The sequence below is a fragment of the Lonchura striata genome, chromosome 2, assembly GCF_050655825.1.
Source record: "Lonchura striata isolate lonStrDom1 chromosome 2, ASM5065582v1, whole genome shotgun sequence".
NCBI lineage: Eukaryota > Metazoa > Chordata > Aves > Passeriformes > Estrildidae > Lonchura > Lonchura striata.
In genome coordinates this window covers 106,701,214-106,720,245 of record NC_140704.1, presented here as the reverse complement: position 1 = coordinate 106,720,245, position 19,032 = coordinate 106,701,214, and the positions used below count along the sequence as shown (strand labels likewise).

The following is a 19,032-nucleotide window of genomic DNA, read 5'->3' as shown; positions in this document are numbered from 1 at the left end:
AGACCAAGTACAACTTTACTAAGGATTTTTAAATGTTTAAGTAGGATGCAGTTGAAAAAATGTGAAAATTGCCCTGGAAGCTCAATTGTTTTAATGACTAATAAATAATTAAAGGTAAATCAAGAGAGATATTTGAAAATATGCATTAAAATGTATGTATATATTCCCTATATAACAAGTAATGTTAATATTATATCAGTACTTTGAAGTAATTGAGCCTAAAACCTCTGACCTAGCCTCATCTGTCATAAATCAATGACACTGCTCTGATCTATACTGTATGGAGACATGAGCATACACTTAACTATTTTTATTTTTATCCCTATCCTGAAGCAAACTTTAGCAACTGAGAGGGCATGACCTTCCCAGTGTGACATACTAGTGTCCCAGGAATATCAAATGTTTTTCATGAAGGATCAGAGATGCTTGTTCCAGCATTACAACCTGGAAAAAACATCCCTTTCATCAGGTGTGAACCACAAATTAATGGAAAGCAAAAAAGAATTTGAATGAACCTGACAGTTTTTTGGAGTCGCTCATACTCAGGTGATTACAGTCACTCACACACAACCTGGTTGGAAATTAGATTGACGATTTGTATGGCCCAAATTTTTCTTTCTGTTACAGTACAACATTTAAGTGAATTTACTACTGACTTAATCCTTTTATAGGCAAGAATTGAAAATAATTATCTGGGTAGTGTAGTGATAGTGCCCTATTCTGCTGTGTGGGAGGTTCAGGAGTTTGCTTCTTGGGTCATCTAAGCTTGGACATGTCAGTGTTGCAGTAGTAATGTTTTCAGCAGTGTCAAATGTGGGTCTCTCTTGTAGCTGAGGCGACCTTGTGAAAATACCAGAGGATTCTAAAATTAATGCATTTTTTTGCTTCTGAAAGAAGGTTATAGATGTGATGAATGAAATAAAGGATAATTTACTGCAAGAGATAATGACTAAAACTAAGGGGAAAAAAGTAGTAGCTAACTACATTTAAAAATAGAAAGTTATTTATACCTGTAGCACAGTTAAAGCCTGTTGTGCTATCTGAATTTAGCAAGCAGACCTGGGATTCAGCCTTAGTGCTGCTAATGACTGGAGGCATTATTGATGTAGTGAACTAATTACCCGTGTGATGAAGTTGCCTGCTGGAGGTTTTGACTGCTTCATCACTGTGTCACCTCCTACAGGTTAATTCACAGGACAGCACAGGTACAAACCTCCAGGTGGAGGTCCTGCTCTCCTTCATCCAGTCACAGAGTCGTAGTGACAGCAGTAGCTAATATGGAGATGAATATTTTCCTGAATTATTGATCGAGTAGAGCTGTATCAATGGTTGCAGAAATAATGCTTGCATCACCCAGCTAAAGTCTGTAGCACTTCACAGTTGCTGCATGGAAAGTGCATACTTGGGGACTTTTAAGAAGAAAGCCAAAAAAGGTAACAGCCTTTCTCACCTGAAGGAAAACGCACAGATATTAGAAAGAAAGGGGAAAAAAAAAAAAAAAAAAAAAAAGAGTGGCAGGTTTCTTAGGTTAGCAGACAGGACGGGCTGCAGGGGCTTTAATGTCTGATTTAAAGTTTGATCTACATAAAATTCTTTTATGGCATTTGTTCTCAGATGTCTCAGTGCACACATTAGAAGTCAGAACATAAACAGCTTGTTAAATTAGATAATAAACTATTTTACTCAAAATTTATAGGGAAAAATGGCATTAGTAAAGTACTTTAATAAGGAAAAAAATGAGTACCAATGTGTTCTGTTTTTTATTTTGCTCTACCCATTGATGAAGTAGAATATAAACTTCTGATAGAAGAGGCAGATGACTTATAAAATTTATCTGAACATTATTCATTTATAGAAGTGTTTAGGGTTTTTTTTTTCTGTTTTTAATGGTGGCATAGCTGAAAAATCTCTTGAGACTAGCAAAACTAATACTGCCTTTGTTCTTTACTTAAAGCTAGAGCTGTGTTGTAAATAGTCTGTATTTTTCATATGAGCTTAATATGCTGTAGTATAACAGGATGCATTAAGTGTTCTCTAACAACTGCAGAACTCATCAAGCAAATGGAAAGATTAGCCCTGAAATCAAGCTTCAAACTTTTATTTTCTCACAATCAATATACAAGTAATGCATGTTGGATTTATAATGATATGAGATTGACTGCTTAAATCCTTTTTAAAGTTCAAAGCTGATAGAGACAGATTGTGTCTACAAGCAATCCACAGCAGAGTTTCTAAGTAGAGGCTTGTGATAAATAAGTGAAATTGGGTTTGACTGAAATGGCCCATCAGTCCCATATGGGTTTAGCAGGAAGATTTCAGGCTCAAAAAGACAGAGGTTTGGAGGAGCATCAAGCATTGGTTTCACAGCACCTGAGATTGCTTTGTGGAGTCTGCTGGGAGACGTAAAGACTAGAGGCTCATTAAAAATGAGTATAGCACCAGGGAGGATGATTGAGCTTCAAGTACACTTGTGTTTTTTAGTTTGAAGAGTTTAAAGGTGAAGATACATTTTAAAAGCTGAACTGGCAGATGTGAAGAATGCTGTCAGGTTTCTCAAAGAAATCCCTTTATATAGAGATAAATAGAATGTTACAGTAGTTTTTTGACAAGATCAAGGGAGAAAAAAAAGCAAACCCAAAAAATTACTCAGTTCGGAATGTCCTGATAGTAGGATGAAATAATAGTTAATCTCTCAGCTATCAAAATTGAATTTTGATAAAACAGGTTGTCTTCAGTCCTACTATCTTATACTTTCAGAGGCAGTATTTACTGCCTGTAAAAGCTGTGAAATCTGGGGGAGAAATTAGTCTTGGGGCTACCCTTGAGGATATTATATCTGTAATAGCAGTTCAGCTATGGTATCTTCAAGTGTGCAATGGGTCCACTGCTTTAGAGATGGCTTTTACCTAATCAAGATTTTTAACTGTTCTACACTCTCGTATTTATTTACTTTAGAAAAACATTAGATTGTGCTTTAAAATCAGAACGTAGCTTCTTATTTGCTTTTTATTCAGATATAATATGTGCTGTTAACAGATACAGTTCTTACACAACACTTAAAGTAATATGAAATATCATAGGTTTTGATTAGTCTGTAGGAACTTAAGGATTGTTTGTCAATGTGTGTCCATTTACCTAATGCAGGAAGACAAGGAATGAACAAAGCCACGTTGACCTGGGAAGTAACACTTTGGTTTGGTTTCTTCAGTCAGAACAAGTGTTCTTTGGCTCAACCTGAATTCTAAATTTATGTGATAAATATATTGAAGCAACGTAGTCCTTTTTTTCATAGTCTCATAGCATGAAATGCAGCTAATCACTGTTTGTTTGGTGAAAACTTTTGTGGCTCTTAGCATGACCATAGACAAAAGAACAGTAGATGCTCAGTGTGTTACTTATGTTTGCCTTCATTCAAATCCATTCATTCCTGCCTATCCTTTATAACATGGGGAAAAGCTTTGTGAGGGAATTGAATAGCACAATTTCTAACTAAGAATGAAAGTGCTGGATTTTTAGTAATTTTAAGAAAAAAGTGCTGCTTTTTGAAGTTATTAAGAAGTGCCTTAGTGAAAAACAGATTCCGCTGGGATCAGAAATTTAATGGCTTTGTGAGTTGAATGGCGAGCAGGCTGGTTGTGGAAAAGGTGTTTTGACTGTCTTTTATTAGGCTGTATTTCCCCAGAGCCCTAGGATGGATGTAGCATGAAAAGGTTTGTCTTCATGACAAACTGAAAATCTAATGTGGTGTTTCCTGAACAGATGTTAGAGAGAAATGGTCTGGTGTGGTCTCATAATCACAGTCGTGATGATTGTATGTTTCTTAGGTTATACTGTGTTTTAAATAGAGTGTTGAGATGAGCAGACCCTGTATTTTGATAAATTTTGGCTGCAAGGCTCTTCCTCCCAGCTGGGATGGAAAAAAAGAGTAGTTCTCCCCACCCTGTTTTTTCCTTCCTTCTGAATTGCGTTTTATTTTGCTTCAGACTTCCCATTATATATGATTTTTTTTTCTTTAATATTGTCTATGCAGTTCTGTATTGTTTTCCATTGTGTACAGTTTTTTGGTGCTTTCCAAATGCCTTTCCCTCCTCTCCCCTTCCCTGGATGAATCTTTCTGTGCTGTTTTAGTGAGTTATAAAGATGCTGGGATGCTTAGGTGAGGTGAAATAAAAAGGACTAAGCAGTTTTGAGGATAATCAGTTAAAAAACTGGAATTCATTTCAATCTACGGAAAGTAGACATCTGTCTTATTTTGCTGGAATTTGCTTATCTTCAACAGATCAGCACAACTGTTTACATCCCTCATAAATACCATATTGAAAGATTACTGGTGAGTGATTCTTGAGTTTACCCTTTGTTAGGGTTAGCACTTCACCTAATGAAACAACTTTGCCTTTAAGCCTTGGTAGCTCTGTAGGAGCAAACGAAACCAAAAAAGAGTGAGACCAAAACAGGAATTTTTAGGTTTTTCTCTTTCCTTGCATCTGCACATGCTTGGCATATTTTGGTGGTAGATTCTCCTCAGTATACTGAAAAGAGAAGTGAAGATAAAATTGCAATAAAATCTGAATGAGAAAAGGTTAGAAGCATTCTACGTAATAATTAAATTAATAGGGGCAGCATCTGTTCCCAATCTAAGAAACCACAAATAGATGCTGAGTGGAAGAGAGATCCCTGTGTGCTTTGTCCCTCAGTTGACAGAAGGGCGAAGTGCTGCAGGCTGCTGCTTCAAAGTCGCAGTTGGGAGGGGCAGTGTGGTCCAGGGGCTGCACTGAAAATCACCCCTCTTCCTTTTCTTCCCTGGAAAAGAGTACAGAGACATCCTTGTGGGTTTTACTGTGGATTTCCAAAACAGAGATGTAATTTCAAACTGTTTAAGAGGTGCTGCATGGTGTCAAATTAAAGTATGCCTAATTGTTACCTTCTGTATATGTGAATTCACTGTGTGCATCCCACCCTCTTGATCACGTCCTTACCAGTCTCCATTTCAAGTAAATGGGGAAGAGAATTCTCCCATACTTCCCATATCTCTGTTCCATAGCATCTGTTTCCTTTGCCAGCCAGGACTGACTGAATGCTTCTACATGTTTAATAAAGGGGTTCTGTGCGCTCCTGGGTGGCAGCTATAAAAATAAATTAAATAAATCATAGGGTATAAACTATATGAAATAGGCGTGCAGTTGCATTTTTGTTTTTCTCAGTAGGCTTGTTCCACTGCCAGAATATAATTTGAATTTTTAATTCTGTTTTAAGTATGTGGAGAAGGTTCCTTTTGTTAGTTATTTGTAGGTCAAAGCTTTATGCTGAAATGTCTCAGGCTGTTTATACAAGAGATTTTTTGCATTTTGAAGCAAATTTTTGTCATGTATTTGTGATAAACAAAATGTGAAATGTATGAGAAATCCGCCTTTTATTTATTCATTTTTGTAGTGGTTTTGACCACAGTCCAGAATTTCATCACATTTGCTCAGCTCCAATAAAAATGTAAATCACCTGTCTCTCTCCCTTTTACAACTGGTATGCCCAGTGTGATCTTTTTAATTAGGTCTATATCTCTGTAGGTTAAAAAGATGTTACAAATTGGACTTTTGGTTGTTCTTGGAAAGTCTTTCCAAAGTACTTCTCATATGGAGCTTTTTTTGGTAAGGCTTTTTTAAGAAAGTTACCATAACATACATTTTTAAAGTAAATTCCCTAATCTAGATTTTGATTTAAGGATTAAAATAGAAAAGGACAACAATACATATACAAAAAAAAAAAAAAGAAACAAAAAACTCCCACCAACCCCCTCCCCCCAACAGCAACTTAAATTTATCCATAGCAGTTATTCATACAAGATATGTCTCTTACTATTAACTCATGTCAAACTGAAAGAATAGCTGTTATTTTTAACACCCAGAATGATTCCTCCCTTTAACTAAAGCATAAAATCTGATGACTTCTACAAATACGCTTGTTTTAATAGTACTTATCAAAACAGGGTCTCCATAATACATTTCTACATTATCCTGCTCGCTCTTTATGGGATTGAACACTCAAATATTTCTCTTGGTAGATGTCCTAACTAATGACAGCTGTAGCAGGGCTATAATTTGTGTATGTAAGCATGTATGTGCACTTGCCCGTATAATTGATGCCATACATTAAGAAAAGCAATCACTAATATTGTGAAATCGAACACCCTGCCATTAAATAATGCCACAAATAAGTTTGCTCATAGAATATTAATGTGAACCCATTTTCCTATGGGCCTCATAAATATTCACTGATACGAAAATGGCACAAATACACAGATTGTATTTGCTTACACAAGATAAATGAATTTTATTTTAAGAGCCTTTATTAATTGTCTTGCTTTGGTGAGTGGTTTCTTTTTTTATGTTTTGATAGCTCAAAGGAGTTTAAATGCATATTCTGAGAGGAAACATTGTTCAGGGCTTTTCAGTTACATCCAGGAACCCAAATTTTGAATTATTCTCAGTATCTATTAGAAAAATGTTAAAAAACATTTTATTTGCCTAAGAATGGGCAGCTTTCTGTGGGAAATTAGAACTGATAAATATGCCTTCCATAAAATTCAAGTTTCCTATATTATCCTCTGTCACTAAAACTGAAACATTTTTGGCAACATTCATGTTGATTCAGTTTCTGTCAGGTAAATGGAGAGAGAACAGAGAGAACAACTGTAAATGTTTTATGAATGTGTGGTGAAGTTTTGAGAACTCTTAAATAACAGCTTTAAGCATTTATCTGATTATTTTTTTTTTTTGGCATGTTGTCATGTCATCACTTGTGATACTGCTGGAATTGTGTCCATAAATTTGGAATTCCTTAGCATTCTTGTATGTCCTTCTCCACAAGTCGTAGCACAGTTTTATAGATATATTTTTTGTCTGTTTTTCTCCCTTAGGGACAGAATTAATATCAGCCTTTCTTATTTCTAAATACATACTTTTACCTCATGGTCTTTGCTCTGACTCATGAGATTTTTTCAGACAATTCTATTATCTACCTTTTTCAAAACCCATTCTGAACACAGCCACAATCATAAAAGGTCTCTAATTGTAAAGTCTGTTTCCTTTTGCTCTTCTCTCTCACTCCCATGGATATGTAGACTTGACAAAAGGTAGATACTGTTTTAAATAAGATCAACTTTATGCAGCACATGGATTTTCAGGCTCCCTGACCAGTAATATAGATTACAGAATTATTTTAGAACTCTGAACACTTGCCTTTGGTAGGGAAAAAAAAAAAAAAAAAAACATTGGTATATTTTGAGAGAAAATAAATGTTCAATTTTAAAACAGACTACCCACTGTTGAAAGCTCACTTGTAAAGCCTGGATAAGAATTTGTGGTGCATGTATGTCACAGCAGATACATGTCATCTCTGTGTGTGTTTTGAAGGCACACAGAGAAGAGTTTATTTCACTGGCTATCTCTGAGCTAGCATGTCTGGAAAGCCTTTTCAACATGTAATACTGTAACACCTTTGAAAGGGCGGGTAGAGCTTTTTTTTTTTTTTTTTTGCTGAGAATCTACATACAAAGTAGAATCTAGCAGACCACTGTGCTCAGTTTCTAATAAGTTGTTTAAACCATCCATTTACCTAGCTGAAGTTCATTTACATGAACCTTTATTGGCTCAACTATTTATTGATTTCAGAGAAGCAAATGGTTTTGAACTAGGCAATTTCTGACATCACCCCATCTATAGTAAAAAGTATGCAGCAGATCAGACCAGTGGTACAGGTTTACAGGCAGCAGTTCAATTTTTTTAATGTTAAAAATTGTACATTTATTCCCACTGTTGCTTTCTCTGTTAGTGAGTTTATAATTGAGAATGGCTTATTTCCTCTTTATGACTTCTTATCTTCTCCCAAAGGAGAAATTGGTTATTCTCTGATGGGATGGTTTGTCAGCTTAGAGGCACAGGATCCCATTTTCCTAATGCTTTGTTTCTCCGATCACTTTCTGTTGTCATCAGAGTGTCTAGATAGGATGACTGTCCTGAGCAGTAACCCTTCAGGAGAAGCTGACTAATTCACAGTCTTAACAACTGTAGTTTGTAATTTTTCAAATTTTTTTACCCAGGTTTTCAGTTTTTTCATTTTTCAGGTTTTTCAGTTATTTCAGTTTTCATTTGCCTTGGTACGTTGTCCTGGTGATGTGCTTGGTCCATTGCTCTTGGATGCAGGCATGTTCGTGGGGACAGGAGGGAATGCAGTTGGCTGAGGAATGCAATGTTGTTGGTTTGGGCAGAGGCTTCTTCTTTGCTGTGGACAGAAAGGGAGGATAAATTGCCTTAACAGGAGATTAATCTCTCCTTGAATATCCAAGCCTCCTGATAGGAAATGTGGTCTAGGCGTCCCAACTTTCAGATCAGATATCAACATTTTAATTTTTATTTCAAAGTATAGTTACATTGCACTTAGAGTTAATCGACATAACACCATTTCCAGTATGAAACCAAAAAGAGACAGCAGAATTCAGAATACTTTTTAAACGAGATAGGAATAGTAGGAAAACGGGGGATTCAGTAAACTTATCTTCTGGATGCATGTATTCTGCAGCAGAATTCATGGCACTATGGCAGATCAGAAGCCATATGTCTTTGCTGCAAAGAAAAAATTGATTTTACCCCAAAGCAGGGCCATTGCATCAGTTCTGGTATGCACTTATGTTCCCTTCTGGTGCTAGCACTGACACTCATAAGAATTTTGCTAGTTTTAGCGCTTGTACACTTGGCAGCAAATTTTTGATGGAAAGTGCATATTGATTTGAGATCTATCAAATCAACAGAAATAAAGCAGTGCCCAGCGTAATTTGAGCTTTTTTTCTTACGTTACTTTTTGTCATTTAAAGGATTTGTAGTATCCTGCTGTTTGCTAACGTATTCTTTGAGAATGCTTCCTAACAGATGTCAAGAGTCTTTAAAACATAAAATAGTTTGAATAAAAATGTATTCAAATTAGGAAAAATATAGTGCATTCTTTATCCCTTTTACTTTAATTGGTTGCTTTCATCTTAAATTATATTCCTTGTTTAAGCTCATAAAATTTTCAAGATCTCAAGTAATTTAGCCAGCTAAAATTGAAGTATCCAAAAAGGACTACATTCAGACAATGGCATAGTTTATACTAAACTGGGTTCATGATGGTTAAATGGATAATTGCAGTTGAAAGAACCATAGGCTCTAATAGACTGTGTTGCATCTTGGGCATTTGTCAATTCAGTTCCCCTTAGGAATCCAAAAATATCTATAAAATGCAGCACAAGCCAAAGAATCTTAATGGGATATGTATCTCCTGTTTTACTTATAAATATTTCAGTCAGCACAGAGATCATCCTTTAAAATACAGTTTGGCCATCCAAACGGTGATGTCAGTATAACAGGCAGGGAAATTGCTTTGCTTGATTAAACTGTGTAACAGCCAATATGTATTTTGATTGTTATTATTATCAATTCTAGTAGCAAAAACTGAGCAGATTTCTCAAGTGAGCTGGTGGATTATAAACAGCAGCCTGTCTTGGCAGTGGCTCGTGTTTCAAAACAGCTCAATGATGAGACACATTAAAGACCTGATAATTGCTCATATTTTACCAGTCCTTGTTGATACCATGGGTCCATTTCATGAGCTGAAAACCTTGCACAGTAAGATAAGCATGACTAGAAAATAGAAGAAGCAGTGCAGTAGCAGCCAGGAGGACTTCAGCAGAGGCAAATGTAGGGGTTTCTCAAAAGTTAATGACCCATTTCTAAAGAACTTCATCTTGTAGTATGGTCAAATGTGAGAGACAGAACTTCGTGGAGTTGGTTGTAAGCCACTAGGATCTTCAATGACTCTTAATTTACAGTAACTGTTTCTTGGCTGAGGTTTTTTTGTTGTTTGTTTTGTTCCACTCAGATGTTCTGTGTTACAAGCTTGCCTTTACTTCCGACACCTATATATGTCATGTATGCTATTTTAAACTGCAAATGGCTTTACATAAAGTCATGGCTGTGCAAAGCCTCAGTGTCTCAGTGTGGAAAGAAACCTGGCTTGACATCTGTGCTATTAAAGATCTAATGTATGCTGCTCAGTTCTCTGGATAGGTGGCTGTACAGCTTGATTACTTGTAGTGATACTTGCTGAACTTTATTTATTAGTTGTGGGTGGAAGGTGCTTAGGAATTGAAGGAGTTCAGAAGTTTCTTTCAAACTCTTCTTGTAACAGACATGGAAGATTTGATGCCCATTTTGATGAAGTTATAGTAATAGTAATACAGCAAAGGATGTAAGTGGCAAAGATGGAAAAAGAATACTGAGAGTATGATTTAGCCATAGACTTGCAAGAGAAATGAAGAAAAACAAGCAGTGAGAAAGGATCCTTTGTTGAGAAGCAAATGTCTAGACAAACAGAAATGTCATTCTATTTATCCATGTTTCTGACATCTTCTTAATTCATGAGAATGGTAGAAGCCTTTATTAACCATTTGTAACCACAAATCTTGCCTTTTTCCCAGTACTGGATATTTTGCAGTGCTTGACTGGGCTTCTGGGTTTGAGAAAGTAAACACTTTATATTATTTTGTCCTCTTATCACTAGAGATATGTTTGATGTAATAAAGTGTGGGAGCTATTCCATATATTCATTGGTCCTGGTTTGAATTGTAAACCCTGATTTATGCCAACTTCCATTTGGGTATATATTTTTTGCCAAGCTTGACTACAATAATACAGACTGCATAACTTGGTGTTTAAATTTATGTCCTATTATCATTAGCATTAGCAGTACTTTGTCAAGGAAACTACTTTTTTATTTTTATAAAAAAACACTAATATATCTGTTAAAGTTGATGTTTAGCTTGTATGTCTGAAACTTAGCTTGTGGTATATTTTATGAAGTTTGAAGTAATATTTATGCAAGTAATTCAAGTACTAGAAAAAATGTGTAAATGGCTGCCTAAATTTCGAAGCCTTCCCTCTGGAAATGTTGCAGATGTTATTTAATATACTCTATAAAAATCTCATGTATTTCTGAATTTTTTTGACTTCAGGAAAGAGAGTTTATATCTTCTGTTAACACTGAGGCAAAATGTTGGAGTTTGGATTTGTGAGTTTTTTAATAGGTTTTCTGTTCCCATTGGATTATCTAATTGAATTTTTTGCACTTAAATTTGTACAGAAAAAAAAAGCAGTTTCCAGATGTGCCAATTTCAGTCATATACTTAGATGTATTGGAGACTTCCTATAGAAAGATATTTTAGAACAGAGTCTAATACAGGATGACCTGCATTTGAGGGCAGGGCAGACATGGTGTGTCTGTAAAGGCCCATGTAATATTCTCACAATTAAGAGAAGAAAAGATTATATGTTTGCAAAGTTCTTGCTATGAATTTGAAATATACACTTTGGCTAGTTGTTAAGAAGACTGGACTTTAGTTAGGTGGTATTTGTCAGGTGTAATAGAATTTTGTCTTCTACTTTTTGATAAGTGTAATGGTTTAAAGTCCTGGGAAGAAATTAATTCTATCCTAGTGAAAATGGGACAATATGATACTCTGTAATGCCATTTATAGTTCTCTAGGAAAATTCAGATTTTAAAAGTAATTTTTAAGCTAGATTTTGTCTGTATCCTATTTTAATACAACTTGGCAAGGCTAAGCCTACTGTGCCTTTGGATAGATAGCAAAGATAATGAATAGCCCTAAAGTTTAGTTTTGTTTGAACAGCTGAAGAATTTCCTTTAATATGGACAGAAATATCTCTGACTAGAGTGATATTTATTTTCCAAAATAGGAAAGATGTCATTCTTCACTGGAGTGAAACATCAAATAAAACAGAATTTTGTAACCCTGTGTTAGTCTCCTGTTAGATGATAACAGCATAAAAAAGCTGAAGTTTCCTCTGTACCACAGGAAAAAAAGTAAAGCTTTTCCATTTTCTTGTGGATAATGTTAAATTCCATTCTTCTAAATTTGGTACATTAATTTTTTCCCTACCCCAGCTTGGGGGAACGTGAGCTTTTGTATCATCTTACTCTCTTCTAATTTACCTAGAAGAGAGTGAGAAAAAAAGAGAAAATAATACTGTTTTCTTTCAGAGATTGTGAGACTGAGCATAATTGTCATTTTGAGGTAGATGTGTTATGTTGTGCCAGAGGCACTGATCCCACAAACGGCTATGCTGGTACCTGTTTGCATTGCAGCACACCTGGGAGCAGTTAGGTTTTCCCTTACTTGGAAACCAAGATACAGGAATGAAAGCTGGTGTTCCCACCCTTAGAGTTTTCTTCTAAAATCTAGGTCCTTGGGTATAGAATTTTTTTTTTCCCTGAAGAATGTTAATCATGTATTTTAATATTCTGATTTTTACTGCTGTTATTTGTTTTTGATACCTGGTGATTGGATAAGAGAAATTTGTCTGCAGTTCTAAATTTTCTCTTTTTTACCCTTAGGTAAAAAAGGTTTTCATGAGAAGAAACTTTTATGCCCTCTCAGAAAGTGAAGATTTGTATAAATTGTATTAAAAGATATCTAAAAATGACATAGCCTGCATTGAGTGATGTTTTGCAGTTGTTAGGATTGGAGATTCTCTATCTGTTACTTGCATGCCTTCATTTTTACCTTTGTGTTTCTTTAACAGGGTGCTGCACTTTTGATGAGCCCCTCAGTTCCTGTGGCTACAGTCAGTCAGATGATGATGATCTCAACTGGGACCAGGTGAACGCGCCGATGAAGCCGTCCTCGGGTCAAGGCCTGCCATCGGGTTCGTCTCCATTTTGCTTTGTTTCTCTTCAACATTAGATTATGTGTTTGTCTAGCATTTCTTAGCAGCGCTGTTCTTAAAATGCTGCTTCATCTGAGTCTGTTTTAAGTGAAATACTCAGATTTTGCAGGCGATTTCAATGAGGTATATTTTGCAAATCAAAGGTTTGGCTTCGTTTGGGAAGTATAAAGGTTTGGAAGAAGAAATTGAAGCTTGGTGTTGTTGGGGAAGACTAAAAGAAAACAGAAAGGTGACATGAAAATGAATCTGAAGTAGTACTAGAAACAGGCAGACAAGGCTTAGTAAGAGAGAAAAGGAAGATAGACTTAGATATTTTCATTGAAAGATATAATAATCAAAATCTGTTATAAAAAGATTTAGAGAGAAGGAGAGGTGAGTGAAAAAGCAAAGGTATCCCAAAACAAAGGATCTCGATACTATGCTCACTGATTTTAAAAGATAATTGTGATACTATTATTTAAAGTATTTTTTGCACTGCATTTAGTTGGACCTTGCTCCATAGCAACAACCTGTGCATTATGCCAAAGTAAACTCACTCTAGTAATATAGTCATTGCCTTAGTACTTCACCCACAGAAAAATGTAAAATCTGGCCACTGGGTTTACTAGCCTAAAATTTACCAGTTGTTCTTTTTTCTAGTTTTTAGGTAGACGTGTTAAGACTGCCCCCATGTTAAGACTGCCTCCATTTCCTGGGATATGATTGCCTGCAGCCAGCTCAGCATCTGCTTTGGCTTTTTTAGACAGAGCCTCAAGTGACTATTATTATATTTTGGCAAAACCAAAAGACCAATAGATAAAATCACTTGTTGTAACATTAGGGGACTTCTTCCGAATCAGACTCATAACTTACCATAAATATATCCATAACACTTAAAAGCATTGCAGATGAATGTCCCAGTATTTCACATCCCTTTCAATGAGGTCTTTAAAGGACCCATAATGTACTTAAGTATTTATATAAAATCTGTTCAAAAGTTTGTTGTTGTCAAGAAAGTTTTCCTCCCTAGTTTTTGAGTAAGGGAGGTAGGAAATAGACAAAATGAATATTTAGAAGTGGCAGGATAAACAAAACCTGAACATATGCACTCATCATTAGTGTAGCAATATATGTGCTAATATATGATCACAATAGGTGCTAATACATGACACAATCAGCCTTAGATATCATTCACTTGTGAAAAAAAGGTTTTCAGTGTTCTTCACTGTAGATTTACCAGTGTCACCCTGAGTTGTGGATGACATCTTATCTAAGATTCATGGCTGAAGTACCTTTTACACTTTGCTTCCTATAGTAAATGCAGGACTCCCAAATTCAAGACGGATGTTCAGTGTCCTGGCATCTGGATCATCATACTGGATTGAGTTCATCAACCTAGATAAAGGAGGTTCTTTCAAATTCCTTTTAAAACTGGCTTTCAGCCAGTGGTCTTGGCATGTACTGCTAAACATTTTCTGAACTATTTCATTAGTGCTTGATACTGTTGCTCAAGTTGGAGATAGCAGACAGTTTATCAGCCATCTTGGCTAGTGGTACAAGTTGTGCATTCTTTTTTTCATTCATGCCACTGGAATTCTCTTCCTATTCCAAATTTCATTTATTACTCTCCCCACTTGGATATGTGAAAACATTGTCAGTATATGATGTTCAGTCTTCTTTGCAGATAGAACAGATAGAAGAGATTTAAATTTATGTTCTCTGATGACCACAGGGTTGAAGATTTTTTTGGTTTGGTTTTTTTTTTTTTCCAGTGGCAGGAATCTAGACTAGGGACTGGCATGTCTATAGAAGGAAAATGATATATAAATTTATCAGATGTCATACAACTTGTTTCTTGTCTTCTTGCATTTTCATCAGAAGTCTGAAATAATGTTCTGATGATCTAGTAAAAATCTATTTCATTTGAAAACAAGTTGTATTTACAGTTTAGGGAGTTTTCTTTCTGCCTATAAAGGAACAGAAATATTCTTTTGGAGCATTGGGTCAGAAGATGAACAAGTTAGTCTGAGGAGGGTTGAGGATATTGGTGCCTTAAAAGGTCAAAAACCCCTTTGAGAGGAAAAGAAATGCTCATTTTTTGCAAATGAGAAGCACTGTGTCTCACAGCACGATTTAGTCAAGTGGTATCTAATTTTTCCTCATAATTTCATCTAGACAGTTTTTTACTGTTCTTGTTCAAATCATCATCTTAATGATTTTAATTAGTTTTCAGTTAGCCTTAGCCAGAGGGTTATGTGATATACTTAAAAAATGATTTCAAGTAGTTTGTCATCAGTTTCTGAGCTACATATTTAGGAAGAAATAACTTCAGATGATAATGAATAGAACATCTTAAATTAATGGTTTTTGGGGAATTCTTGGCTTGAAAGCAAAATGCTTTGTGCAAGTGTTGTAATACTAGACTGAAACAAGAACTCTCAGTTCTGTACTCCCTTGTCAGAAGAAAAAAATTAATGCACATAACATTCCTAATTTCAGGCAACATGCTCCAGTGAGTGAGTTGATGTCGATATATAATATTTTTTATAATTTCGTGGCAGCCAGGGGGAAGCACACAAGTTGCAGCATTTGATTTCTTTTAATCCACATGAGAGTGCTGAAAGTATAGCAGCATCTCAGATAGATAAATGCTTTGGCTTGATATGTTATTTCAGTGAGACAAAAGAAATGTCATCTAATATTCATGCATATGTGTGCACTCTGTAATGTACACACAGTTTACATGTTTGTGAATATTTGAAATCCTGTTTTAGATGAAAATTACTAAACCGTATCAAAGGTAATAAATCCCAGAAGTGCTTCTTACAGTGAACTTAAATCTCTGTTGGATTGTTACTGTAGCACAGAAATAGGAAGATACCACTAAAGTTAGTAGGGTGCTAGTGTTCTAATTTCCTTGATAAATATGAGCATGGCCTCTAATGAATCAGTATTAATCTGAAATTGTATTTAATAGACCCAAAAAAGTAAGAACATGTATGAATATCTGTGTATATTCATATCAATTAAATTAATGTTGTTAAAATCCACTGCTCTTCTGTTTTAAGTGTCCTGTGAGTCAGATGGAGTAAATGCTGTTTGGAAGAGAAGCTCTTCCCATTTCTCAGCCTGTCTTCTCCTTGTCTTTCTGTTCCAAGAATGTGTGTTTAAAATAGTGTTCACAACTTAGTCATTATTAATCCCATCTTGCTTTATCCTATGGAACTGTTACAGCAGTTGGATTAGAGATTTACAATTACAGCTAACTAAGCCCTCTAGTTATTTAGCCAGTAATAATGTCTTGAGAAGAATATGCCCAAACAGTAGATTACTCTACTGGCAAGGTGTGGGCTGCCGGAGTGGCCCCTGTGAGAAGAGGTCAGGGATGCCCTGTGTTGGACACATCTGAACACAGCCCCTGGACCCACCACTGGGCACAGCTGAGCTCCTGGTGCACCTCCAGGATAGAATGTTGAGAAAGGGGTAAAAGGCACTGGGCAGCAGCTGTCAGAGAGAGAAGTGAGAATATGTGAGAGTAACAGCCCTGCAGCCATCCAGATCAGTGCTGAAGGAGGAGGAGGAGGAGGAGGTGCTCCAGACAGTGGAGCTGAGATTCCCCTGCAGCCCATGGGGCTCCATGGTGGAGCAGAGATCCACCTGCAGCCTGTGCATGACGCTACACCAAGAAAAGGTGGAGATTTCCTGAATAAATGGAGCAGACATTTCTGAAGGACTGTGTCCCATGGAAAGAGGTTGTTTTGTGCTTTTTTGAGATACGTGATTGCATTGTGTTAGTTCAGATACGGCTACAGTAAGTCATCGGTGACAGCAATGCAATTAGAATTTTATGGATTACTCTAAGGAACAGAAATATTGTCAGGAATCTTCTGTGATTTGTCATTTACTGGATATAATTTTTGTTCATGTCCATGTGATTTTTTACTAAACACTGTGTTCAGTTGTGTAGAATCTTTCCATGGTGTGTCACAGTTCCAGCTGATTTATGAATTACAGTAGTATAATTTTTATGCAGTGGTCAATTTGATATCTCTGAGGGGATGTCACTGCATTTGCAACAAGTCACTGGCATCAGCCTTTCAATTATTTTAAAACAGTTCAAACCCAAATATAAATCCAATATTCACAGGCTGCCATTCACTGTGTTGAAAGAATGCTTTCTGCAATGAAGCTTTCTGTGTTTAGTACAGTGCTGGTCAAAGCCAGGATGAGAATTCTGTTTGTGCTATTTGAGGTGATAACATATGATTTTCATGGATATATGTGATATTTTGAATGGCCTACTATGCTTATTTGTATTCTGAATATGTACTGTTGCTTAATGCCTATGCAGTGTCTGCAGAAAATGCTTATAATGCTTATATTATTGTTTAAAATGGCCTTTTGATACCTAGTAACCAGACATGCAGAGCTAGCAGATATTCTATAAACAAGGCAGTGATTCAGAGGAGTATTTATTATTATGGAATGTGAAATAGTTGTGTGAAAAATGTACATTGTTGTTTAATTGTGCATAGAAGAGTTGTGATCCATTTTAAAAGACATATAAAGTGATCATTCGGCAAGTGTGAGTTCAAGCCAACTGCAATGTTTTACTGTGTAAAATTATTATTCTTTGATTTTGTACTTTATCATTAAGCACATTTTAGCACTGCATTGCATTTTTGTTGTATATTAACAGGGATACTTCTCTTCCGTTTACATTCATATTGAAAAAAATGAAATAAATTTCTTACTCAGTCCCATAATATGTTACGTTATAATATGTTTCCCCTATATTACTTTAAATAGCTGCATTTTTAATTCATTTGAATGCTGTCTAGGGATAATATAAAGTACTGTCAAGGTGTGGGAGTTGCAGCTTGCTCACTGTATTAAAGTTAAATTTTTTCATAGAATTTTCTAGACCTGGAACAGCAGCATGTTATTTTATTGCACACCCAGGTAATAGCCGCAGCCATTAACAACATGCCTTTTGGCAAGCAGCTTCAGCTTCCAATTAATTGTGTAAGTTAACACCAGTTGCTGCTAATGTGGAGCAACATGGAGGTCACACAGAGCAAACCACCTGAGCAGGGAGCCTGTGCTGCCATGGCTACGGTGCCAGCACTGGAGGGGTTGGCTACTTTAAAAACACACCTAAAGACTTACTGAGTGGTGTGCTTAACAGGTCTGTTCAGCAACAAGAAAGATGCCACCAGCTATGTCTGAGGTATTGCTTGTTGTTATGGTCACTTTTGTTGCTTCTGGCCTGATTTAGAGATTTCAGCACCTGGCAAAAATGCTGGGTTTGTTACAAATATTGAGTATCTATCATTTTTGCAAGGGGGGAAGTAATTAATCAGCATCAGAATCCCTCTTTCTGAATCACTGATGGACAATGTTCCTAGGTTGCTTAGTAGGTGAAGTAGACAAATTTTTATAATGTATTTTGCCTGCATGCCTCAGCTTTCAGAAAATTAGTGCTAATGATATACTTAACCCTTTGTTGTAGATGTTCTCATATATGACTTTTAGTTTGCACATCTTAGAACAAAAGATTTTGAATATGAGCAGTGTGGTTTATGAAGCAATAACACCTAACAGAGATGGCTGATTTGCAGATTGCCATTTGAAGTAACATGCTTTCTGTAGTGTTCGTAACTGGAACTTGAGGACATCAGTTTTCTTGTTTTCTTATACATTCCATCAGCCATCTCATATTTGAGTGCAAAATTGGAGAACATGCTCAAAGTCACGGAAGTCAGTGGGAGACAGTATATTAAAAGCACGAGTAGCTGATAAAGCTTTGTTCAAGATGTTTGACTGAAATATGATGATATAATAGATTATAGCACTTTTTTAATATTGGAGGAACTCTCCTCTTCTGTAGAAGACAGACAGAAACTACATGAAAGATCTGGGAAGTCACTTCTCATTAAAGCAGAGTATTCTCAAAGCAACCTGGAAGATAAAGTTGACTGCTGAGGGTAATTCTTGAGTTGTACCATGTAGTGCCACAGAGTGCTAAGCAAGTCCTCTAACCTAATTCATTTACCTTGCTGTGATTGCATGTTTCCTGCTGAGATTATATCTAACATCTGCCATAATATATGCTGAGAAGCAGCTAACATAATAAGCTAGACACTGGAGCTCGGTTTGAAATCGGATTTCTTGACAGTGAAAACTTTTGAGATAAAAAAGTTCTTTTTTGATACACATCAGAAACCCAGTCTCCCTCCCCATCTTTCACCCATAGTGCCAGACACTATCCTTATGGTTAAGT

At 36.1% G+C, this 19,032-nt stretch overlaps 1 protein-coding gene across 14 annotated transcripts in view; it reads left to right on the top strand.

The window, feature by feature from the left end:
- The window catches only part of PTPRM (protein tyrosine phosphatase receptor type M), a 442,640-nt gene that overhangs the window by 88,214 nt on the left and 335,394 nt on the right, over window positions 1–19,032 (top strand). For 13 of the 14 annotated variants that reach the window (XM_085573754.1, XM_021525191.4, XM_077784280.2 and 10 more), the window contains one exon: window positions 12,627–12,749. In XM_085573754.1, the coding sequence (XP_085429880.1) occupies window positions 12,716–12,749 (34 nt within the window). In that variant the 5' untranslated portion in view covers window positions 12,627–12,715. Of the gene's footprint in view, window positions 1–12,626; window positions 12,750–12,772; window positions 17,980–19,032 lie in introns of those variants that run through there. The other variant, XM_085573756.1, reaches the window with a different exon arrangement.